This window comes from Entelurus aequoreus, linkage group LG27 (assembly GCF_033978785.1).
Source record: "Entelurus aequoreus isolate RoL-2023_Sb linkage group LG27, RoL_Eaeq_v1.1, whole genome shotgun sequence".
Lineage (NCBI taxonomy): Eukaryota > Metazoa > Chordata > Actinopteri > Syngnathiformes > Syngnathidae > Entelurus > Entelurus aequoreus.
Window position 1 is genome coordinate 6,873,232 of NC_084757.1, and position 26,752 is coordinate 6,899,983.

At 41.2% G+C, this 26,752-nt stretch overlaps 1 protein-coding gene across 2 annotated transcripts in view; it reads right to left on the reverse strand.

Annotated features, from left to right (window-relative positions):
• Positions 1–149: 149 nt before the first annotated feature.
• The window catches only part of patj (PATJ crumbs cell polarity complex component), a 51,539-nt gene continuing 24,936 nt past the window's right edge, over positions 150–26,752 (reverse strand). The window contains exons 21-46 of one of the 2 annotated variants that reach the window (XM_062039158.1): positions 20,843–21,073; positions 20,553–20,674; positions 20,380–20,436; positions 20,222–20,293; positions 19,973–20,150; positions 17,552–17,662; positions 17,257–17,319; positions 14,899–14,998; positions 12,237–12,433; positions 12,052–12,143; positions 11,911–11,977; positions 11,628–11,849; positions 11,512–11,556; positions 11,098–11,176; positions 10,903–11,033; positions 10,754–10,837; positions 10,497–10,690; positions 6,956–7,103; positions 6,836–6,898; positions 6,619–6,763; positions 6,524–6,555; positions 6,333–6,455; positions 4,816–4,920; positions 4,539–4,627; positions 4,358–4,481; positions 150–4,295 (exon numbers count right to left, since the gene is read on the reverse strand). In XM_062039158.1, the coding sequence (XP_061895142.1) occupies positions 4,149–4,295; positions 4,358–4,481; positions 4,539–4,627; positions 4,816–4,920; positions 6,333–6,455; positions 6,524–6,555; positions 6,619–6,763; positions 6,836–6,898; positions 6,956–7,103; positions 10,497–10,690; positions 10,754–10,837; positions 10,903–11,033; positions 11,098–11,176; positions 11,512–11,556; positions 11,628–11,849; positions 11,911–11,977; positions 12,052–12,143; positions 12,237–12,433; positions 14,899–14,998; positions 17,257–17,319; positions 17,552–17,662; positions 19,973–20,150; positions 20,222–20,293; positions 20,380–20,436; positions 20,553–20,674; positions 20,843–21,073 (3,021 nt within the window). In that variant the 3' untranslated portion in view covers positions 150–4,148. Of the gene's footprint in view, positions 4,296–4,357; positions 4,482–4,538; positions 4,628–4,815; positions 4,921–6,215; positions 6,274–6,332; positions 6,456–6,523; positions 6,556–6,618; positions 6,764–6,835; positions 6,899–6,955; positions 7,104–10,496; positions 10,691–10,753; positions 10,838–10,902; positions 11,034–11,097; positions 11,177–11,511; positions 11,557–11,627; positions 11,850–11,910; positions 11,978–12,051; positions 12,144–12,236; positions 12,434–14,898; positions 14,999–17,256; positions 17,320–17,551; positions 17,663–19,972; positions 20,151–20,221; positions 20,294–20,379; positions 20,437–20,552; positions 20,675–20,842; positions 21,074–26,752 lie in introns of those variants that run through there. The other variant, XM_062039159.1, reaches the window with a different exon arrangement.

Consider the following 26,752-nt stretch of genomic DNA (forward strand, 5'->3'; position numbering starts at 1 on the left):
CACGCACACACCTCAGGGTGTGTCATTGGTTGGATTGTGTTCATTACGGCGTTGTTGGCGGTCGGCGTGTGCAGACAGCAAAGCGATGTCGCCTCGCATCAACGTCGCTCCCATCGCGGCCAGCCGAGTCAGCACATTTTTCCTGATTGTGAAGTGGGAACACAATGCGGCACGCACACACATGGGTGAGCACAAAGTCTTGTCCCAACTTGAGCGGACCAGAACAAACCCGTCTGTGTGTTGCAAAAGTGCAGAGGGCGTTTACTGCGACGACTTGTTTGGAGCTTTCACAAGAATGCTGCTGAACCCACATGGAGGACTAACCTTCCATTCTCATGGAGGAGTTCTCCAAGGTTCCGCCCCGAGTCCACTGTAAAGATCCACAGATTATTGGCTTTTTTTGAAATGATTCATTTTTAATAGTCTTACAACTACACGAGCAGATACAATAAATACCAGTGAAGTAGACAGAAATAACTACTGGTCAAGCACCTTTTTGCCTTGCTTGAGAAAAGTTTCTTCTTTTATTTTCCACCACAACTCCCTTTTTTTGCAGGGAAATCCAGCTTTTGTCCTTCTTGCTTCCGGTTTGTTTTTGCGACTGCAGTGATGGCATCCACTCAACAAGCCTCGGAGCCTCTCTTAAAGGAGAGCGGCCAGTTTTGTGCTGTGTGATTTCATGGAATAACGCCTATGTGTCAAAGTCAAGGCTGGCGAATGAAAGATCTATGGGATGATATTTGATTAGTATTACAACCTGCTGCTGTTTTGCACGTACCAATACTCCATCAGTGTTGGCGCTAGGCCATCAAGTCATAAAAATGGGGTCCCACAGTAGATTTTTGTAAGCGTTTTGAAAACAAATGCTAAATGTAGGCATGATCCTGTTATATCTCACATTCTATATCGTGTTTTGGAAAAAGGTTGTCATAAATGTTAGAAAAGAAAACACATTTTTCTGCATATGTAAATGTATTCAGTTATAAACATTCATTCACTTTCTTCTTTCCTTCATGGATCTAAACTTTACCGCTGCCGCTAGTTTTTTCTATATTTTTATTGTAATATTTTCAGAATGTGTTTGTTCTATTTTTGGCCAAAGTAAGACAAAGAAAACAATCTGAAGTTGTATTTATTCTGATGTTATTATGCCATGATTTTACCAGTTGGGAATAGATTTTCCTCCATGCGGCCACTGAGCTAAAACGTGTTTGACACTCCTGGAGAAATGTGACAGAGATGGACGGACATGAAGACAACAGAAAATATATCTTTGCCAAACGTCCAGACTTTGTGTACATTTTTTTGGACAAAAAGAAGACTTATTATATAAGAAGAGCAGGCAGCAGCTCACACATTCTCATACTTTCTGTAACACCCACCATTGAAAAATGTCTCATCTATTAGCTATGTGAAGGAGCCCAAAATAGTTCTTATTAAAAATGGTGTATTTTGTTCAATGTTCAATGCAATAAATGGACAAACTGTATACAACTGAGTGGATGGTGAGTTATTGGGATGGAGAGAAATCCCATATTTTCACCAATTTTCCCAGGAGATTTCCCATATTTAGAAATGGACATGTCAAAGTTCTTCTTAGACACATAATAAAGATGTTTGTGGAATTCCCTGATGGTTTTGGTGCTAAATTAGCGCTATATTATTTTGTCGCTACTGGTGTGACATAGTTTTGAAAACCTTGTCCAGCTGTTAACTTACGCATATTATTCATGTTTAAATATATTTTAGTTAAAGAAATAAGAAATATATACATATATATATATATATTTTCTTTAAATTGTTTTATTTGATTTCCTATGATAATGTACTGAGTCTTTGATTTATTTTGCATCATTTTCCAATTTTGTCTATTATTTGTGCACTTTTGTGGTGATGTGAGTGTGAAAGTGGCACACTGATGAAGACATTGTGGAAAGCGGTCTGTGTTTGGTAGCGCCTGAGCAGCTTGTATTAAAATGATTAGAAGGACACGAGTGTTGCTGGCCTTGCTTTTTCTTTAAGTTCACTTTCTGCTGTGCACCTCTTTATTTTTGTTTTATCACATTTTTTGGACAGTGCATGTTTTTCCTGTATTTTGTAAATATATTTGACTGCAAATGAATATGGGCTCCAAATATGGGTTATGGGCCTCCTTGACTGCTAATAATCGGTATCGGCCCTGAAAAAAACATAACGGCGGATCTCCAGTCCACTGTGAGGTCCAACACAAAGATTGTTATTAAACTGCCAGGACATTGTCATTAAAAGAATGTGTGCAGGTCTTTTAAAGCTGTTTCTACCAGGAAGTCCTGGAAAATACTCCGCAGTGGGCCCATTGGAAGTACGAGACAAGAACTACGTGTCCAGAAGGTTGCCCTGGAAAACAGGAAATGCATCCTGACGCTCGTTTTCAGGTGCGTTGACAGGCATGGTCCAGTACAGGTGAAACTCAAATAATTAGAATATCGTGCAAAGGTTTGTTAATTCCAGCAATTAGATTTAAAAGGTGAAACTAATAGAGCACATTACAGCAGTTTTAAAGTCGCTGCATTGTCGATTTTAAGGTTCTGTTATTAGTTTTTAAATGTCTTAATGGCCTTGCACCTTCTTGTCTATCTGACCGGCTTTTACCGTATCAACCCTCGCGGATCTAGGGGTCCTCTGGCACTGGCCTTTTGTCTTGACCAAATACAAAGATCCATGGTAGGCAGTATTGAGCCACTGTGGCCCCCAAGTGTGGAACAGCTTGCCAGAGAACCTCAGGACTGCAGAACTGAAAAAAAAGGCTTTTTAATCAGCTTTCTTACTCATCATGATAAACTCTCATGTTTTTATATTATTTATTGTGTTGTTTTCTATCTTAATACTAGTATTCTGTCAATTTTCCATTTTTATTAACTTATTAATGTGTTATTTGTATTTTATTTATTTGAAACAATTTTTAGATGGCGTTAATTTGAGTTATTCTTCAGTGTGGACCCCTCAAAGGTGGTGTTTTCCTTCATATCCCTCAGTGCCATGCCATGTTTTGTTATTGTCAACAACAACAACAACAACAGTGTGTGTGTGCGTGCTTTCTTCTCCTTTGCAACATGTACAGTACAGGCCAAAAGTTTGGACACATTCAATGTGTTTTCTGTATTTTCGTGACTATTTACATTATAGATTGTCACATCAAAAACTATGACACCTGTGAAGTGAAAAGCATTGCAGGTGACTACCTGTTGAAGCTCATGGAGAGAATGCCAAGAGTGTGCAAAGCAGTAATCAGAGTAAAGGGGGGCTATTTTGAAGAAACTAGAATATAAAACATGTTTTCACTTTTTTTGTTAAGTACATAACTCCACATGTGTTCATTCATAGTTTTGATGTTACAATCTACAATGTAAATAGTCATGGACATAAAGATTGAATGAGGAGAAGGTGTGTCCAAACTTTTGGCCTGGACTGTATATATTTTTATGTACAGTATAGTTTTGATGATTATGGTCATGAAAACCTCAAATTGAAAAGGTTTGAACATTTGGGGGGTTTCAAAAACTGTAAACCCGGATCATCAAATGCTAAACAAAAGCTGGACATATTCCACTTTGTATATTATTATTTCATATCACATATTAGTTTGACATTTATTGTTGTCATGAACAGACTTTTGCACGGTATTCACATTTTTGGAGTTACACCTGTAAATGGACGGTGGTTGCCATGGTGAGCTTCTGGAGGCGTCGCAATGCCAGAAAAAAAACACGATTCTACCTTCCAAGTAAAGTCAACCTGCTCTTCCTAAAGATGACATCACCATTAGCAATAGCAGAAATTGCAAAAGGCAAAAAAAAAAAAGTGATCAGCTCGTGATAAACATATAATTTTATTTCTATTTCTGGTCATTTTATAAGACAACAATCAACAGAGACAACTAAAGTTGAACAGGAGCTAGTTTGCTAGGTTGTGGTGGTAAGCAAAGCCTAAATGAGTGCATGAATGGGATTACTTGGAAGACGCTGTTGTTGCTATTGTTCACAGGAAGTGGCAACGAGGTTTCAACATGAAATCACATTTGTCTTTTTGTCCGTGACACAACAAGCTAATGTAGCAAGCTCTGCTAACAACAAGGCTGCTAGCGTTAGTTGTTTGTGTGTTTGTGTGTGTTAGGACAGTACTTCCAGTCTGACAGCTCCTGTGTGTTTTTTCAAGATGGCGACCGCCTGCTCGTGTGTGACGCCATCCAGACTTTCACTGTTGACGGACAACAGCCGATCGCCTCGCTTCAGACGTCCGTCCACCGCCGCTGCACCCTGCACACACACACACACACATTTAAAGGAGTGCAAGGAGCAACACACACACACACACACACCTTGCTGAAGACAGTCTTGACATAGATGGGCAGATCTCCATGTGTGCTCCCAAATCCACCCACGATGCTGAAGCCCAGTCCATCACTAGTCTTCTCTAGACAGATAGTACGGGAAGGTGGACCTCTGCAGGGACCGGGGAGAGTTAGTGCTGGACTCTAGTGTGTGTGTTTGTGTACTCACAGTGTGTGTGTGTCCTCAGTGTGAGAAGACAAAGTGGACAAGTTGTCCAGCTGACTGAAGATGGCACTCATGTTGGTGTCTGCCACCACCTGACACACGCACAAACACACGCACACACACACACACACACACACACACACACTAGCATCAGACTGCATTCTTATACGTATCATGCTAACAAGTTAGAATGCTAGGAGATTGGAAATAACATAGACACTAGCAATAGCAATTAGCCTTTGCGTGTGTGTGTGTGCGTGTGTGTGTGTGTGTGTAAGACCTGCAGACAAATGTCTCCATGTGTGTGTTTCATCATGTTGACCACGTCGTCATGAGACAGACCCTCCACTGATTGATTGTTGACGCTAATGATCCTGTCGCCCACCTACACACACACACACACACACACACACACACACACACACACACACACACACACACACACACACACACACACACACACACACACACACACACACACACACACACACACACACACACACACACTTTCTTGTATTTATTACCTTCATGAGAAAAATGCCTCCCTCTTTAGGACCAACCTTTCTAGATATATAAAGAAGTGTATTTACAACATTAATAATATATACATACTATGCACATATAAAAAAGGTCAGCTTTTAGTTAATTATTATTATTAATTTTTTTGTAATTGGTTTTAATCTTCATTATTTACTTCAAGTTATTACAGTATGTCTCTACATACATATTTATTTTATTTGTTTTAATTACTTTTGGCCAGAGGGGGCGCATTTAAATTTCTTACACACACTTGTTATTTCATATGTTGACCAGAGGGGGAGCACTTCAAATTGCTACACACACTTGTTATTTCATATGTTGACCAGAGGGGGAGCACTTCAAATTGTTACACACACACTTGTTATTTCATATGTTGACCAGAGGGGGAGCATTTAAATTTCTTACACACACTTGTTATTTCATATGTTGACCAGAGGGGGAGCACTTCAAATTGTTACACACACTTGTTATTTCATATGTTGACCAGAGGGGGAGCATTTAAATTTCTTACACACACTTGTTATTTCATATGTTGACCAGAGGGGGAGCATTTAAATTTCTTACACACACTTGTTATTTCATATGTTGACCAGAGGGGGAGCACTTCAAATTGTTACACACACTTGTTATTTCATATGTTGACCAGAGGGGGAGCACTTCAAATTGTTACACACACTTGTTATTTCATATGTTGACCAGAGGGGGAGCACTTCAAATTGTTACACACACTTGTTATTTCATATGTTGACCAGAGGGGGCGCACTTTTAAAAGTAACAATGATAAAAGGAGCACCCTCATGTTGACAGATGTCACCACAAATGAGACATGGTCTGTTAGATGCAATGTTATTGGGACCATGATTTATTCAAGTTCAATTTTAAGTACCAATGATTGTCACACACACACGAGGTGTGGCGAACTAATTCTCTGCATTTATCACCCCCTGGGAGGTGAGGGGAGCAGTGGGCAGCAGCGGTGTGGCTGCGCCCAGGAATCATTTTTGGTGATTTAACCCCCAATTCCAAGCCTTGATGCTGAGTGCCAAGCAGGGAGGTAATGGCTCCCATTTTTATAGTCTTTGGTATGACTCGGCCGGGGTTGGAACTCACAACCTACCCATCTCAGGGCGGACACTCTAACCACTAGGCCACTGATGTCATCACTTGTTCACACCTCCTCATATGGAAGCTACTTTGTCTGAAAAAGGGTGGGAATACAAGAACACACGTGTCATGTGATTGAAAGGCCACACCCACCTTTAGTTGTTGTGTGTTGGCGGCGGCGCCATCGTCTTGAATCATGGCGATGAAAATGGGGGCGTCTCCCAAAGGGCTCCCCCTGCCCCCTGCTATACTCACCCCCAGAGAGTCACATGCACCCTGGGCGAGTGACACACAACACGGGTTAAAGGTCACTGCAGGACGTGGCTGGTGTGTGTGCGTGTTACCCTGGCGATGTGCACGGTGCGGACGTCCTCATCTGTCAGGACCAGAAGATGTTAGCATGCTGATGCGCTAGCTAGCGCTTGTAAAATTGCCTGACCTGTGATGTCGTCAGGACAGGAAGTGACATCATTTTCTTGTGCCATCACGCTGCTGCTTGGAGCTACAATGTCACTGCATGGGTTGGGTGTTGGCGTCTTTGAGAGGGGAGGGGTCACAACTCTTTGTGGTCCCACGTCATCCTTCTAGAACAACAAACTTCATTTAAACACGCACACTCACTACACGCCAAAGGACTGAGGTGTGTGTGAGCTTGCCCAGGTGGTCCAGGAAGCAGCTTTGAGTCGACCCACCTCCAGCAAGACGGGACCTCGTGCACACTGTGTGTAGTTTGGACAGGTGAAGGGGCGGGGCTAAAGCCTCTGTGTGTGTCTCACCTTCAGCATGGCGGCCACAGCTTCCTGGGAGGCGTGTTTTGTGTCATGGCCGTTAACAGACAGGATGAGGTCTCCTTGCATTAGACGACCGTCCAGCTCAGCAGCGCCCCCTCTGACCACTTCAGAGATGAACACGCCACTGCCGCTCCTGCACAGGCACACCTTACAACTTGGAAGTCATTACATCTTTTAATGTTACATCTTTTATGTTACTGTATGCTACATATGATGTTACATGTTATGTTACATCTTTTATGTTACTCTATGCTACATATGATGTTACATGTTATGTTACATCTTTTATGTTACTGTGTGCTACATATGATGTTACATGCTATGTTACATTTTTTATGTTACTGTATGCTACATATGATGTTACATGTTATGTTACATCTTTTATGTTACTGTGTGCTACATATGATGTTACATGCTATGTTACATTTTTTATGTTACTGTATGCTACATATGATGTTACATGTTATGTTACATCTTTTATGTTACTCTATGCTACATATGATGTTACATGTTATGTTACATCTTTTATGTTACTCTATGCTACATATGATGTTACATGTTATGTTACATCTTTTATGTTACTCTATGCTACATATGATGTTACATGCTATGTTACATTTTTTATGTTACTCTATGCTACATATGATGTTACATGTTATGTTACATCTTTTATGTTACTCTATGCTACATATGATGTTACATGCTATGTTACATTTTTTATGTTACTGTATGCTACATATGATGTTACATGTTATGTTACATCTTTTATGTTACTCTATGCTACATATGATGTTACATGCTATGTTACATTTTTTATGTTACTCTATGCTACATATGATGTTACATGTTATGTTACATCTTTTATGTTACTCTATGCTACATATGATGTTACATGCTATGTTACATTTTTTATGTTACTGTATGCTACATATGATGTTACATGCTATGTTACATTTTTTATGTTACTGTATGCTACATATGATGTTACATTTTTTATGTTACTCTATGCTACATATGATGTTACATGTTATGTTACATTTTTTATGTTACCGTATGCTACATATGATGTTACATGCTATGTTACATTTTTTATGTTACTGTATGCTACATATGATGTTACATTTTTTATGTTACTCTATGCTACATATGATGTTACATGCTATGTTACATTTTTTATGTTACTGTATGCTACATATGATGTTACATGCTATGTTACATTTTTTATGTTACTGTATGCTACATATGATGTTACATGCTATGTTACATTTTTTATGTTACTGTATGCTACATATGATGTTACATGTTATGTTACATCTTTTATGTTACTCTATGCTACATATGATGTTACATGCTATGTTACATTTTTTATGTTACTGTATGCTACATATGATGTTACATGCTATGTTACATTTTTTATGTTACTCTATGCTACATATGATGTTACATGTTATGTTACATTTTTTATGTTACCGTATGCTACATATGATGTTACATGCTATGTTACATTTTTTATGTTACTGTATGCTACATATGATGTTAAATTTTTTATGTTACTGTATGCTACATATGATGTTACATTTTTTATGTTACTCTATGCTACATATGATGTTACATGCTATGTTACATTTTTTATGTTACTGTATGCTACATATGATGTTACATGCTATGTTACATTTTTTATGTTACTGTATGCTACATATGATGTTACATGCTATGTTACATTTTTTATGTTACTGTATGCTACATATGATGTTACATGTTATGTTACATTTTTTATGTTACCGTATGCTACATATGATGTTACATGCTATGTTACATTTTTTATGTTACTGTATGCTACATATGATGTTACATTTTTTATGTTACTGTATGCTACATATGATGTTACATTTTTTATGTTACTCTATGCTACATATGATGTTACATGCTATGTTACATTTGTTATGTTACTGTATGCTACATATGTTACATGCTGTTACATTTTTAAAGTTACCGTATGCTACATATGATGTTACATGCTATGTTACATTTTTTATGTTACTGTATGCTACATATGATGTTACATGCTATGTTACATTTTTAATGTTACTGTATGCTAGATATGATGTTACATGCTATGTTACATTTTTAATGTTACTGTATGCTACGTATGATGTTACATGCTATGTTACATTTTTTATGTTACTCTATGCTACATATGATGTTACATGCTATGTTACATTTTTAATGTTACTGTATGCTACATATGATGTTACATGCTATGCTACATTTTTAATGTTACATGTTATGTTACATTTTTAATGTTACTGTATGCTACATATGATGTTACATGCTATGCTACATTTTTAATGTTACTGTATGCTACATATGATGTTACATGCTATGTTACATTTTTTATGTTACTGTATGCTACATATGATGTTACATGCTATGTTACATTTTTTATGTTACTCTATGCTACATATGATGTTACATGCTATGTTACATTTTTTATGTTACTGTATGCTACATATGATGTTACATGCTGTTACATTTTTTATGTTAGTGTGCTACATATGATGTTACATGCTATGTTACATTTTTTATGTTACTGTATGCTACATATGATGTTACATGCTATGTTACATTTTTAATGTTACTGTATGCTACATGTTCCTTGACTGCACTAAAATGTAGAATATATGTAGAATATATTTATATTATTCATATATTATATATATAATATATATTATTTATTTATTATTATTGTCTATTGTGAGCGAACTGTGGTGCTGAATTTCCCCCAGGGATCAATAGAGTACTTTCTATTGTATATGATGTTACATGCTATGTTACATTTTTTATGTTACTGTATGCAACATATGATGTTGTTACATCCTTTGTTACTGTATGCTACATATTATGTTGTTACATGTTATTATTGTACGCTACATATCATATTGTTACATGTGATATGTTACAGTATGCTACATTATACATTTCATGTTATGCTGCATCTTTTAAGTTACTGTATGCTACATGTTATGTTACATGTTACTGTGTCTTGCATGGTATTTTTGTGTTGTGTTGTATTGTTCCTTTTTTGGTGACATGTTATATTGTACATTTGATGTTATGTTACTCTGTTATGTGTTACATATTGTATTATGTTACATTTTGCGTATTACATTACATGTTACTGTGTGTTACATGGTACACGTATGTTGTGAAACATGATTCATTTTATGAGACTAGCTATATGGCACATTTGATGTTAAGATGCATGTTACATCTTATGTGTTACTGTATGTTACATATTGGCTTGTTACATGTTATGTTACTGTATATTACATGTTATGTTATGTATTACATAACAATGTTGTGTCACTGTATGTTACACGTTGCAGATGTTATATTTTGATGTATGTTACAATACACTGTTACCAGTGTATTATATGTTACATGGTATTTGTTTCATTTTAAATGTTATATTATGTTACATAATAGTGTAAGTTACATATTTTGTTACAAAACACGAGAGGCGGACCTTTTTCCAACAATGCTGACGCCGAGCCCTCGTCCACTCTTCCTGTGGAGGTCCACCAGGAAGATGTCCAGGTTCTGGTGGTGCGGGTAGCGAGCCTCATCCCTCAGAACCGTCAGAAGAACTTTGGACGGCGTCTGCCTGAGCGCCGAGATGGCCTCTTGGTGTGAAGCCCCACGCAAGTCCACCCCGTTCACCTGCAGGCCATGGCCGTCATCCCTTGTCCAGCAGGGGGCAGTGTGGAGGAGAGGGAGGCCTACCTCCAGGATCTGATCTCCCGCCCACAGTCGAGCATCCCTGGCTGCTGCACCTTCATCGTACACCTCATGGATCACGATGGCCTGCTGAGAACATCACACACACTTCAACACACTTCCAGCTTTGAAGATCCAACACTGAGTTAGTCTACCAGCTGCGTGTCTCTCCCTCCCACGACGCTGAGTCCCAGCCCACTTCCACCTTTACAGATCTCCAAGGTGGTCTCCTGACCGGGAAGCACCACGCAGCGCTGAGGCTCCGAGGAGGCGGAGCTTCCTGCCGCTCAACAAAACAATCAGTCGTGGGGCATGTGCGCGTGTGCGGGCGTTACGGCGCGGGTCTGTACCTTTTATCGTGTCACGCCACGCACCCCCGTCTTCGCCGCCACCGGACCGCCTGACCGACTGACCACACACTTTGATGAGCTTAACAATCACAATGATCGATGAATGTCATTGAACAACCACAGCGTTCTCTTTCAAATGTTGATGAGCTAAATATTCAAGAAAGGAAAATCATCATAGCAGAATATTATTGTGTGCACAATTATTATGGAACTACATGAACAAAACAACATTTTAATACATCAATTCTTTATTTTTTAATCAATTTCACATGGTGTTACATCCTCTGAAAGACTTCTCCAGTGTCTTTTTCCTCCATTTTGTCTACTGGTTACAAAACATGGGCCAATCAATGCGTGATCTTTCTGTATGGATCACATGACACGCAGATTGATGGATGGATTGTCGCTCGTTACCTGCTGCTCCGTGGGGGCCCTGGCAGCCTGCCCATGTGTCCACGTCTGGAAGGAAACCCCACACACTCTTTCAACCACGCGCCTTCGGGGGTCCGAGTTTAAAACACCTGGCGTACCTCCGCGCTGGCGTCGTCCTCCCTCAGACCGCGGGGATCGGCGGCGTGGGGTTCGTGCGCCCGTCGGCTGGTGTCGTCCTGCGTGACGTCAGCAGCAGTGGAGGACGTGTGGTCGTTTGCATGATTAGTACGCCTCACCTGCAAGTCTGCGGATGAGCGCAGCGTTTCGTTGTCTGGGGGACGGGGCCAGTCCGTGGGAGTGGACTCACCGGAGGGCGGCGGCTGAACAGATTGATAAAAAAGTGAAGAATGACCTCACAGCAGGGCAGGAAGGTGCATTTACCTCAGGGCTGGTAGCTGGGGGAGGGAGGAAGGGGGGGACGGCCATGTTGTTCAGAGCATCTTGGTTTCTACAAAACACAAACAATTGAATAGCAAAACCTTTGATGACGTCATCAGCTACAAATCAAAAGGTCCTTCTTGCCTGAGCAGGATGAGTTTAACCTTGGAGGCGGAGCTCTTGATGATGGCTGATGCATTCTGGTGACTCCGCCCATAGAGGATTTCATCGTTCACCTGTCACATGACAGCATGACAGGTCAGTCAATTTTAGCATGACGTCATCTTGTCAATGACAACACCTTTGCCTCCACGAGGGTGCGGCCTCACCTCCAGGAGTTCATCCCCTACAAGGATGCGTCCGTCCCGTGCAGCCACCCCGCCAGGATGCAGCCCCACCACAAAGATGCTGAGTCGGGAGCGGTCACGGTTCCCCGCCAGGCTGAGGCCCAGACCTTGCCGCTCCTTCTCCAGCTCCACGCACAGCAGCTCCCCCCGCAGCTCGCCATAACGCTCACACCAACGCTCTGCAGCGGGCGAGGACGGCGGCGAGGAGTTAGCATGCAACGACTCCCCCCCCCCAGGGTCCACGCTAGGCACCCTCCGCTAACTCTTAACTAGCTTTGTCACCACAACAAAGACCAAAAGGCAGGTAGGAAGGTGACCGTGGAGTCCGCTGTCGTGCGCGTTAATAAGGACGCGCGCAGGAAGCTCAGAGGTCAGCGTTTGAAAGGGAGGATAATAAATGGCCGCTGCATTTAGCATTCAGCCCACAAGGCGGCATGTGCTTGACTGGAGCCACTTCAGGTCAAAAACTGTATCATCATCATAACCCTGACCTTATTACCATTCTTCTTCTCTTTCTACCTGTTCAAATGTTCACTGCTTTTGTCAGAGTTAGCACTCTTGTTAGGGCATGCTCCATTGTCTACAACTCATCACAACAACACAAACATGGCTAACCATTAGCATGTTTGCACCAATGCTTTCATGCAAGGGGGTAAATATTATGGGATAGCTCGTCATGGCGCAAGGATCCACAGTGTTTGTCATGTGACGCATCAAACAGCAGCAATACACACACACACACACACACACACACACACACACACACACACACACACACACACACACACACACACACACACACACACACACACACACACACACACACACACACACACAAGCTCATGCAGTGAGCAGTTATGGTGCTCTGTGTGTGTGGAGGCTGCAGCACCTCCTCCCCTCACACACACACACACACACACACACACACACACGCACACAGCTGCTAAGGAGAATGTTGTTACTTTCAAAGAAGAGAACCCCCAAAAAAGGCTGCAGCATGACACCCGTCCGTGTGTGTGTGTGTGTGTGTGTGAATATACAAAGAGGTTCAATGTGACCTTTACATGGCGATAACATCTGTAACGTGATAAATAAACAAACAAACACACACACTAACCTGACAGGAACATGGCCCATGCTTCAGTCACGACATCCAAACGTTCATACCCAGAAAACACAGCATGTGTGTGTGTGTGTGTGTGTGTGAGAGAGAGAGAGAGAAAGTGTGTGCGGTAATATGTGTCAGACAGCGAGCGATGGCTGTGTCCTACACGCCCCCTATCTCCACCTGACTCCACACTGGTCAGTTTCCAGAGCGCCCCCTCCTGAAGCAATAACATGATGACAGCAGGAAACACTAACAACATGGACTTTATTGTTGGTATGTAGAACACATCTAGCAGCTAAACATGATGATTAGTTTTAAAATAGAGAGCAAAGTCTAGAATATGGAAAGCTAGTGGATATTTTCATGAATTTACAATTAAAAAGTCCTGTCATTCATTGTCAAAATGAAGTGTTATTAGTCATGCAAACGCCAGCTAGAACACAGGTGTCAAACTCAAGGCCCGGGGGCCAAATTTGGCCTGCCACATTATTTTATGTGGCCCGCGAAAGCCTACAAATAATATACGTTAATCAAATGCTTAATCGTTTCTTCCATCCATCCATCCATTTCCTACCGCTTGTCCCACATTAAAAATCATGTACTGCATCCAATTGCATATCTTTTTACATTTTTTGTTACAATAAAGATAAATACTGTACTTAAATATCTGCTTGACTTATAATTTGAAATCAATCAAATTATAGACTGTAAAATTGACAATAGATTTTACGGTTAAATTCCGCCAACTGAGTTTATTACCGTAAAATCAACTTTGGTACAGTTTTTTCCATATACAGTAAGACATTAAAACATAAAAAAACAAACAAAAAAAACATTGAAACAACACGATTTTACGGTAAAAAAAAAACTGGCAGCATTGTTGCATTCTTTTTTACCGCTAAAACAGTGGTATTGTTTTTCCATTTCATTCATTCCATTTTTTTATATGCTGTAAAAAACTCCACTGATTTTACTGTAAAATGTTGGTGACTGAGCTGCCAGTTTTTAAAGTGACATTTAAAGATTTTTTTTTGCAGCTTATGTAAAAAAAACCAACCATTGTTAATGTATTAAATATACATGTATATTCATATATTACTCATTATTAAAAGTGGCCCTCTGATGGCCACCATAACTGCGATGTGGCCCTCAATGAAAACCAGTTTGACACCCCTGCGCTAGAACCCCATTGACCACGCCACTTTGCTAGCCACTCGCCCGTCTGGGTCTGTGCCCACTCACCCGAGCCACGCTCCCTCCGTTAACCACGGCCACTGTAATCGCCACACCCACTAGCAGCATTAAAGCCCTAACAAGCCCCGCCCATTTGAATCAGAAGCACCAAACATAGCAGAAGCAGAAGAAATGAACACATTGTCACTTTGTAAGGGGGGTCATACAAGGCCTGCAAAAACAGAAACACACTTGTTAGCTAGAGGCTGACACTACACACACAACTCTGCTCTTATTAGCCACGCCCTCCTCGCGATATGTCGACAAGACCGAGGAGCCTGACGGAAAGTGGGTGCCACTCACCTTCGGCCTGCTTCAGCTCCAAGTTCAGCTCCTGCTCTGATTGGCTGGGAGGCCTGTATGGTGGAGGCTGTCGCACAGGAGGCGGGGCTAATCTTGGCGCCTGAAGTGGTACAAAAACCATGTATTTCCATTAGGTCGATAGGCCAGCGATCAATTTCAGAGAAAAGGTATGTGATCGATTAATGCTTTTTGATGGCGATCACAGAAGCTGATCCTCGTTGACACTGGATTTATTTTTGATGCCCCGGTTGAATGTGTATCTCCTTAAAGACTGTGGAGCTGCTTCCTTAATTGAATAATCCTCCATTGTGGTATTAATCAGGTATTATCATCACTGGAGGACGAGGGTACACAGCGAATAAGAACAAGCAAAAGCAGATAAGGCATGCTTATCGCTAAGCTAGCTTGAAACAACACATGAACTAAGTGTTTAGTAAAGCTGAAGAAGTGTAGATGAAAGCAAACAGTTATTAACAGGAAATTATTTATAAGTGTCTGAGGAGAGGATAATAAAGTGAGGGCGGATCCATCCATAAATCAGTAGTGTCGATACCAAGGGTAGTATCAGTATGTGGTTGATACTAAAGTCGTTAGATCAATATTTTTATTTGCACAAAATCACTTTTTTGTCAATTTTGTTACTGTTTAATCACTCATTGAATAAGTCCCTGGACAAAGCAGGAATTGGAGGGCAAAAACCAAAGGGTTTCAAAGAGGAGTAGATATTCTGTTTAGTTATTTGTACTATTGACTTTGTTTAGATCAAAACATGTATGTAACAAAAGGAACTACAATGAGGGAAGTAGTTTCAATATTGTGTTGATATTCTCAGGGCAACTGGACTTTTGGCCTCTCATCCAAGTAGGCTTCATCAGTTCATGCTCATGGACTTTAAATGGTCGGATCTAGTCTTAGGCCCCTTCTACACTAAGGTTATCGAGGGTAAATCCCACCTAACCTTATCCACACACACACACACACAATGGTCCTTTAAGACCCCCTCACCTCCTCCGTAACGCGACCTAGTACGCATGCGCCAAAAATGGGCGCGTCCTAGTCACCTCTGACCTGGAAGTGTATTCTTACTGTGTTTCAATGTAGACTATTGCCACATTTCTTTGAACAGTAAACCTTGCTGGCCTACACCGTCAGCAGCTGTTAGTCAATCTGAGCCATCATACATCAATTATGTCTTTAATGGATGTGTGAAAGTAAACAATGTGATAAAGAACATTTGACAACAATCATAGTGCTTGTAGGCTGAAATAGATGGTCGCAACCACTTCCTGGTTCACAATAGTTATGGAGTACAAAACTAGACGTTGAGTAATTGCTGGACATACATGGCGGACACTAAGTAGCAATAGTCTGCTTTGCCAGTCCAAATGTAGTCGCTGTTTTTCGTAGTCTGTCGTGTCTCCACTTCGACAAATGGACAAAGTTTTTCGCTAAGTAGAATCCCAGCTGACCTGGACATTGGAAAGTTCTCTTGCCGTTCCTCTGACACAACCCACTCGGTGACAACCATACTGTATCCCACCAGGCTGCCGGTCTTCCAGGCCTTATCCAAAACCCTCGCTCAACCGTCTACGTTGCCGTCTCAGATGTGTTGTATCCCAAATAGCTGCAATCGCGCGTTTGCTTCTCTTAAGGTATTGATGTGTGATTTCCACACGGGCATGTCTGGATGACTCGCCTCCATCTTTCTGACGTCACTTCCTGTGTGGGCCGCGGTCTTTCTGGCGTCACTTCCTCTCCGAACCTAGTTTGTAAACGATCAATGAGTCCATACAAAGCTAAGAGCCGGAGATTCCAGAAATAGACGGCGCACTTACCCGTGTAAAAAATGGTCCTAGGAGGGGACCTTAAATGCTGGTTTAGTGTGGCTGAAACGGGGCTTAGGCTAAATAATTATTTGTTTAAGGGGTTATCCGGCTTAGTGTAGACATAGTCTTAGATTAGAGAGTATACATATTTGGGGTTTTGGCAGCAGCTGCTAAATTAGGTGTCACCAATCTAAGTCTATGAGCATGAACCGATGAAGGCATGAGGGGTGAAATGTCTTCTAAGACAAAGCAAACAGTTCAGTTGCGATGGATTGAAGGCTCTGAGAATAGAAGGACCTGGATGAATGACAACATCCATAGTTGATGTTGTTACACTGTCACACACACAACTTAAATACTTGGAAAAAATGTGATCGGTATCGGCCGATCTCACCAATGCATGATCAGTATTGGAACATACATCATTTCCATGCTTTCACTTTACGACGCATTGAGGAGGTTACCATGGCTACCAGATGTTGGCGTACTAACTGGTGTCACAGTCCTTGGTGGCGCACTCGTGACTTCTTACCAGGGAGTGTGTGCTCTTGTCTGCTTTGTTTCTGTTGGACATGGTCGCTGGTAGAGACACCGCCTGACACAGACACAAACACACAAACACACAAACACACACACACACACACACACACACACACACACACACACACACACACACACACACACACACACACACACACACACACACACACACACACACACACACACACACACACACACACACACACACACACACACACACTTTAAAATGATGGCTGTAGATCCTAATTAGCATTGTAAGCTATTTCAACTGTGATGAGTGTGTGTACCCGTGGTGTAGTAGTCAGACTCTGCACGATGAAGACCACTGGACTCAAAGCTGACTTGATGGCATTGACTGCCTGTTCATGACTGGCAGCCCGCAGGTCTACACCCGACACCTGATACATGCACACAGGAAGGCACACATTTCCATCACGTGACAGGACAGTTGAACATCCATTCATTCCATTTCAGATTGATGAGTTTGACAATGTGGTCAAACAACACATGCAGGAATTAGACCAGACCACAAAAGAGCACTGGGCCTGCAGCTCAGAACATGCCAGATGACGCCATTAGCCTGGACCAGGTGTCTGCAACCTGCGGCTCTTTCATGCCTCTGCACTGGCTCCCATTATTTCAATAAATAATGGCTATTTAATTGTAATCATTCTATTTTATTTAGTTACTTGATTGTGTGAATGCTCCAAAGCATTCACACATATGGTTTTCTACACCGAAATTAATCTATTTATTAAACTTCTTCAACTTTTTCTTCTCCCAATTTTGGCGCGCTCTACCTTCCACATTTTTCATCCGATCCAAACCATTCCAACTTCAAATTGTTCAGCCTATTCGGGAATCACGGGCTTTCCCTTGACAAATTCCAAAAATTCCCAGATTTCCCAGAATTACAGGTTTTCCGGGACATTTTTCCCATTCAAAATGAATTGACCATTTTTCAAACTTGCACCATTTCCACAATTGTCAACCTATTCACATCATTCCACCTTCAACACATTCCACCATCCTGGACATTTAAACTACCTTTTTTACAAGTTCAAAAAAATTCCAGGATTTTCCAGAATTCCTGGTTTTCCAAAGCCCTTTTTCCACCCTTTTTTCTGGCGACTACTCCTTCCACATTTTCCAGCGCATTTCAAGCGTTCCACCGTCAAAACATTCCTCTTCATCAGGACAAAAAACAAAGTTGTTTTTTTAACTGGAAAAATTCCCGGTTTTCCCGAAATTCCAGGAATTACGTAATACAATTTCTCAAATCATGTTACTACTTCAACATTTCTCGATGGATGTTAAAAAATTCAACACCAACCAATTCAACTCATTCAAGATTTTTCAAAAAAATTCCCACTCTTCCAAAATTTGAGGGAAATTCCCATTGAAATCGATGGGACATTCTTCAAAGTTCCACAACTCCCGCATCTTTCATCTGATTCAAACTGTTCCAACTTCAAAATATTCAGCCAGTTTGGGAATTGTGTGCTCTACTTCAACAATTCTAAAAAAGTTCCAGGATTTCAGTTCAACTTCAGCCTTGCAGCATTCACACACAATTCCTTCAGGAATTGCCTCATCTATCGTAATTTCCGGACTATAAGCCGCACCTGACTATAAGCCGCACCAGCTAAATTTAGGGGAAAATACAGATTGCTCCATATATAAGCCGCACCCGACTATAAGCCGCAGGGTTTTGATGTGTAATTAGCGTAGTATATAGGGGTTCCTGCTACCACGGAGGGGATTGTCGGGACAGAGATGACTGTTTGGGAACGCAAAGCGTCCCATTTATTAACAATAAATCTTTCAATCATTCAATCAAACTTTCACATCTTTGACATGGCGAACAGCATTCGTGCAGAGTACAAATAATACAACGGTGCAAAGTAATACAAAGTGCTCGCCTGTACGTTATCAAAATAACCAGCCTACCGGTATATGAAAAGTCAGTCTTTAATCATTGTGTCATCGTCTTCCTCCTGCGTACTAAAACCACCCAAATCCTCTTCGTGGGTGTCGGAGAAGAACAGGCCGTATATAAGCCGCACCCTTGTATAAGCCGCAGGGACCGGAACGAGGGGGGAAAGTAGCGGCTTATAGTCCGGAAATTACGGTAGTTTTATTGTTACAGTTGTTATTTTGGAGAGTTTTGTGATCTTGGAATATAAAAATAAAACTTATTTTAATATTTTGTCGATGGAAATGTATGTCACACCCCCTATGTGGCATCTTTGGTTGCCAAGCAATTGTATTGTTTTTTAGCGGTCAACATCCGGTAAGCTAGCCATTGAGGTAAAATACAACATTTAATGCTTCATGGACAGATCAATTTGCATTCACTGTTGACGACATTGATTCACGTGTGTGCTTAATATGTGGGGAGAAAATAGCAAACAAAAAAAAATCCAATGTTGAAGATGTTTCCAGAACAAACGCACAGCATTTGCAAACAAATACCCAGCTGGAGATGACCAATAAAGAGCACTTTTGGAACTGCTGCGGAAAGCTGATCAGAGCAAAAAAAAACTTGGTGAGTCGTTTTCTGTGTAGTGTTTGATTTCATAAGTGTAGTGAAAATATAAGTGTTGTGGGTTTTACTTGGTGGAAAATGGGCTCAAATGGCTCTTTGTGGTGACAGTTGCTGACCCTGCAACAAAAGTGTCATATCCAGGTAGTAGACGGTGTCCTACCTCCAGGATCTTGTCTCCCGTCTTCAGACACTGGGTCCTGGCAGCAGGACTTCCAGCGAGGACCTGCTTGATGAAGATTCCCTTGAGTTCTTCTCCGTTCCTCAGGCGCTTGATGACGTGATGACCTCCCACAATACTCAGGCCCAGTGACCGGCCCTCCTCAGGCCACACCTCCACTCTAAAAGGACAAAATGGCAGCAGGAGGCAAATGCCAGCAAAAATTGGGTAACTTTTTTTGTTTCTATATACCTGCGGGGGGGTCCCCAGTGACTGAAAGGAGGGGTTTCCTCCCCCTCCCCCTCCTCACGCTCAGGAAGGTCTCTGCGCATGCACACACACACAAACACAATTAGCAAATAGAGCTGTCCTAATTGATTAATTAGCTAAAGGTGAAGCAGGCGACATACTTGTGACCTCCTTGACTCCGCCTCCTCCTCTTCTCCATGTCAATCACCCTCATGGACCTCCACAGAAGAAAACAACAACAACTTCCTGTTTACTTTGCGCAGGGGGGCAAACTTACAACATGACAATGCTGGCAGTGACCAGCAGGAGGCGACAAACTCAAGTAGCTACTGACTCGGTCACGGTGACGTCTGAGCCGGCCTCCCCGTCTGTGGATTCACCTGGAGGCATCATTGGATCATTAGCAGGCACCATAGTGGAAGTAAAAGATGGAAGTTGGACGTCTCCTCTTGCAGTCTAAAAGATAAACACAAGTGTGAAAACATGCACTCTATGGTGAGTGTCCATGTCGTTCCTGCTGAAGTTTCAAAATAAAAGCATACACATTTTTGTAACGTGAACGAGCGTTTTTCAAAGAACCAGAAAGGTTGTAGAATTCCCTCCATTTTCTGGCTATGAACTCGCCTCATCAGCTGGAAGCGAGGACGTCAGCTTCCACTCCTCCCACGACGGGGGAGCTTTCCTGGGAAGGGAGCTCATCTTCTCCTCCTCCTCGTCCACAGCCATCTCCCTGCCCTCCTCCACAGGAAGGTCAGAGGTCAGAGAAGGGGCGGCGTAGCGAGGCAGGCCACCGTCCAGGATCAGCTCTGGCTCCTCCTCCATTTCTTCTAGACCAAGGTTGTCTTCTGCAGGCCCCTGCCAGGAACCAGGGGGTCAAAGGTCAGAGGCGATGAGGAAGACGACCAGATGATTTGTCGCCACGTAAGCCCCGCCTCTCTCTAAAAGTGTCCTGACTTTGAACGCCGCCGTCATCAGGTTTCCGTCAAGTCGCCAAAGAGCCTTGTCAGCACTTCCTGTTCTCAACGTTACGACGCACACATTAGCCTGCGCCGCCGCGTATTAATGACAACACTTAGGATAATTTCCCCTCCGCAAGGACTTTGCTCCTCATCTCTTCATCGGGGCCGAGACGCCGTTTAATGAAGGCGAGGAGCAGACGGTGGCGGCGAGTTCATCACGCTAACAGGATGATGGGCCTCGCGCTCGTAAGATTTAAGGAGACTCGTCATTTCGCACCAGCGCCATTAGGTGATGAGGGCAGCTGACATCACGCCACGCTGTCACGGAGGAAGAGATGGGGCGGGGGTGCTTTAATCAAACTTTGAAAAGTCACGGTCTCCTAAGCGCCCGCATCACATGTTATGCGGTGTTTTCCTCCAGGACTTGTTTGCCATGGCGACGTGAGACCGGGGTGCGTGCAAGTGACTGCGGCAGCTTTCAAAGTTAACGCCTTGCAGGCCTGCATGGACAACAGGAAGTACTACACCCACACCACCGCACAGGTGGCCAAAGTGCGGCCCTTAGCTACCGGCACAATTGGTAATATTCTAATATTAGCATGGTAGGGTTAATTTTGGGGGTGGGGGGGCCACATTTTTCAGGTGTACACCTCAGTGTCCAATATGTTTTTACTTGATGAATGCTACCTGTTAGGACGATAGCTTTTTTTGAACTCATTTTTTTAGGTATACACCAGTGTCATATTTTGGTACTTAATGTATGCTAACATTAGCATGCTAACTTTAAAAAAAATAAAATAAAAATGTATGTATACATTCTTAGAATAATACATTTTTGTACTTGCTGTGTGTTACAGTTACTATTTTAGCATGCTAACATTAGCATGCTAGCTTTTTTTTAGTTTATAGTAGTTTTAGTATTTCACTAATGGGAACTGCACTTTTTTGGGGAATTTTGCCTATCATTCACATTCCGTATGCAAGACAAGAACTCATGTTTTTCTTTGTTTATGCATTCTAAACAGTAAATACATGCAATCAAAAGTCTATCTACAATGGAGCCTACGAGATTTGCTCTATTCTGTCTACAAAGCTCTCAAAAAGCACATCCATTAAGGTTTTACACACATGCTGTAAGTATGTATGTAATGTAGTTACAGCCACATTTTCATTACATTTATTATTTACGTATTTTGCTCATTTTGAGCATTAGCGGCACATTCATTTCAAAAAGGAATCACTGATTACTACTCAATGCAGACTTCATGAGAGCCAACTAACATAATAAAACATCACCTACTGTGCAATGTCTGCAGTCATCAGGAGGCCGACTGATAGAATCTTCTTATATTCCCGTTTAGATGAAGATTGAGTCATAATCATCATGAGGAAAAGGGGGGTTGAACCAAGCACCTTTTTGAGTCTTTCTCGCCATTTCCGGGTCTAAATTGGCTGTCAAAGTGTACCAACTGGTTGGATTACGTCCTCATCCTTCTACTATCAAGGTGAGAGGCATGATTTGTTAGGGGTGTCAAAAAAGATGTGATTTTCAAATGAATTGCTATTTTTATTCGTAACGATTTTTAAACGATAAAAAAACCTCAAAATCGGTTTAAAAACATTAAATCTATCCTGTCCAGCCACTCAGGCAAATAGTAATCTTGATGTAGATGATTATATCTCCTGTAAATATTTACGTTGCAAAAGAGAATTTGGGGATACTTCTCTTGTTGTCTTATTTGTATTTGACTTTATTAAATGTTTGAGTAGAATTTTATTAAACAAAACAGTTTTCTTTTAAGTAATATAAAAATGTATCAGAGCTGTTCATCTATTTTATGTAGGAATGTAGTTAATCATAGAGCTGGCACCCAATGGTATTAAATAAGTATGGACTTTGAATTAAAAATTGATTTAGAATCAAATTCTTACCCCCAAGAATGGAATTAAGTCGAAATTGTGCGGAGCCCAAAGATTCCCAGCTCTATGATTTATGAACCAGAATAAACTTTCACAAGCATTGAGGCGAGGAAGCACCTCACCAGCCGGTGATGTCAACATAGCCACACAAGCTATAATGACAATATCACTAATACTTGGTTAATATTCAAGTCACGAAATAGAGTATTGTTGGCGCTTTTTCTATGGTTAGTTATTGAGTTTTATGAGCGAAATAGAGGACCTTCCATTGGCTCCATTGTAAGCAGACTTTTATGTACCAGTCAGAATGCATCAAAAAAGAATACATCCGTCGTGTCTTTCATAATGATTGTGAACGATAGGCAAAATTCCAAAAAAAGTGAATTTCCCCTTTAAGTGTGCTATTGTTAGCATGTACGCTTTTTTTCCTCTTTAGCCTATTTTGCTCATTTTTTACGCTATCTGGACAGCATGGCTGTGAATCTTTGGGCACCACACGGTGTGATTCCATCCTTGGAGGCAACGATTCAATTCAGAATCAATTCAAAAAGAATCTCGATTCAAAATCAATACTTTTTTAAGAGCATTGGATGTCAGTTCTATAAATGACTACATTCCTCCATAAAATAGATAAACAACTCTAATCAATTTCCATATTACCCTATTTTTCTAACTACAAGGCGCACTTAAAATGCTTTCATTTTCTCAAAACTCGGCAGTGCGCCGGGTCCGGAATAATTTTGGTTGTGCTTACCGACCTCGAAGCTATGTTATTTGGTACATGGTGTAATGATAAGGGTGACCAGTAGATGACAGTCACACATAAGAGATACGTGTAGACTGCAATATGATGGCAGTCACACACAAGAGATACGTGTAGACTGCAATATGATGGCAGTCACACATAAGAGATACGTGTAGACTGCAATATGATGGCAGTCACACATAAGAGATACGTGTAGACTGCAATATGATGGCAGTCACACATAAGAGATACGTGTAGACTGCAATATGATGGCAGTCACACATAAGAGATACGTGTGGACTGCAATATGATGGCAGTCACACATAAGAGATACGTGTAGACTGCAATATGATTTAAGTAAACAACACCAACGTTTTATATGTTCCATTGAAAATATAGAACATTACACACGGCGCTCAAAAATCCATCAAAATGTTTTAATATGACTTTGGTAAGCTATGAAGCCGCAAGCTACACCGCTACAACATGGCTGACGCAGAAAAGATGCTGCCGAAGGTGAGCCTCGTAAATAAGACCCGCCCACAAAACGGTGCATCTTGAAGAGACTGTCAAAGTGAGTTGAAGATGATGTGTAAAACATCATCTATGCAACATTTTGAGCAAAGAACCACCATTACACGGTATGTAGACCACAAGGAAGTGTTTTTTGTATGAAAATAGACCTGACTAGACCCGCTCATCGGCAGTGCGCCTTATAATCCGGTGCGCCCTATGGTCCGGAAAATACGTCTTAAAATAAAACTGGTTTTGTTGAATAAAATGCTTCCCCAACATTTAATAACGTTAAATACAAATAAGACAAAAGTAAATGTGTACAGCAGATGTGGGCATTTACATCAAAAATATGATTTGCCTGAGTGGCTGGACAGGACACATTGAAAAAAATAAAATAAATAAATACAATTAAAAAAATAGATTTTTGATTTGTTTTGAATCGTTACAAAAGGGAATTGCGATTAATCTGAAAATCAACTTTTTGGACACACCTACTGGCCAGCGTGCTAATTGTTAATATTTCAGTTCAGCTTTGGCTCCTCAGCATTCACACAAAACTTCTACCAAAATTGCATTTTTTAAGTTTTTGGAAAAAAATCTCTATATCAGACCTGGGCAAATTAAGGTCCGGGGGCCACATGCGGCCCGTTAAGCTTTTCAATCTGGCCTGCTGGACATTCCCAAATAACTGTTTTAGATGTTTAAGATGTAAAGTGTAGCTGCCATTATGATGTGCACTCATCTTTTAGAATGACCATAAGTCTTCAACTATACTAAGTATTTACATGCTTGGAATCTGCATCATATACTAGTTACTATGCTCATCTAATGAGTTACTATGCTCATCTAATGAGTTACTATGCTCATCTAATGAGTTACTATGCTCATCTAATGAGTTACTATGGTCATCTAATGAGTTACTATGCTCATCTAATTACTTACTATGGTCATCTAATGAGTTACTATGGTCGTCTAATGAGTTACTATGCTCATCTAATGAGTTACTATGGTCATGTAATGAGTTACTATGCTCATCTAATTACTTACTATGGTCATCTAATGAGTTACTATGGTCGTCTAATGAGTTACTATGGTCGTCTAATGAGTTACTATGCTCATCTAATGAGTTACTATGGTCATGTAATGAGTTACTATGCTCATCTAATTACTTACTATGGTCATCTAATGAGTTACTATGGTCGTCTAATGAGTTACTATGGTCATCTAATGAGTTACTTTGGTCATCTAATGAGTTACTATGGTCATCTAATGAGTTACTTTGGTCATCTAATGAGTTACTTTGGTCATCTAATGAGTTACTATGCTTATCTAATGAGTTACTATGGTCATCTAATGAGTTACTATAGTCATCTAATGAGTTACTATGCTTATCTAATGAGTTACTATGGTCATCTAATGAGTTACTATGGTCATCTAATGAGTTACTTTGGTCATGTAAGTCACAGCAGCTCAGTGTGGGTGGGGAGTGTTTCCACAGAGTGTTTCCAGAGTGTGAAATGTGGGTGTCAGGGACAGACGCAGAAGGAGGTTTTTACAACAAAGTTGTAAAGCTTGCGTATATATCACATAAATCAGATTGTAGGTGGGGTTTTTTACCCTTCGTGTTCATATTTGGCTGTTTGTTGCATTTCCCTTAATTGTAAAATATGTAGATGGAGAGGGTGTGTGACGTTCTTTTGTTGTCAATATTCAGTGTTTTATCCTTCATAGTTAATATTGTAAATCCCACATTCTTTATTTTCATGTACATTCTGGGTGTCTCATTCAGTAAAAAAATGTTTAACTCCATTCCGTGTTTCAGGGCGGTCTGTCATAAGCATTGAATCACACATTATTGTGAGGTTTTGTATTAGTGTTGTTAAAAATAGGAGCCAAGCACACATAGTGTACAGCAGATGTGGTGTATACATACATAGGTAGATAGATATACTGGCCCCCAGACACATTTTTGTCTCTAAATTTGGCCCGCCGAGTCTAAATAATTGCCCAGGCCTGCTCTATATTGTACTGGTTTTGAAGGTGAAACCGGCCCCCATTTGCCAGTCTGTGGCCCTCAGTGGAAAAAACTGTACTAGTGTTTCCTGCCGCGATACTGCAGTAGTACTTCCTACCAAAGTGTCCGTGACGGCAACCCCCAAAGCCCCTTGCATCCCCTCCCCCGCTCCACTTAAGAGTGCAGTGATGGCTGTTGAGCTGATGGAGCACTTTGCAGCGTCCCCACATGCCGCTGACTCAGCAACTCTGTGAGACGGCGGTAAGGAGAAAAGGAGAGGAGGAGGGATGAAGAAGAAGAGCAGGAAGGATGAAGGAGAGGAGGAAGGTGAGAGAGACGTCGGGGCAGACGAGGATGAAGATCAAACTGGCAAGATGTCA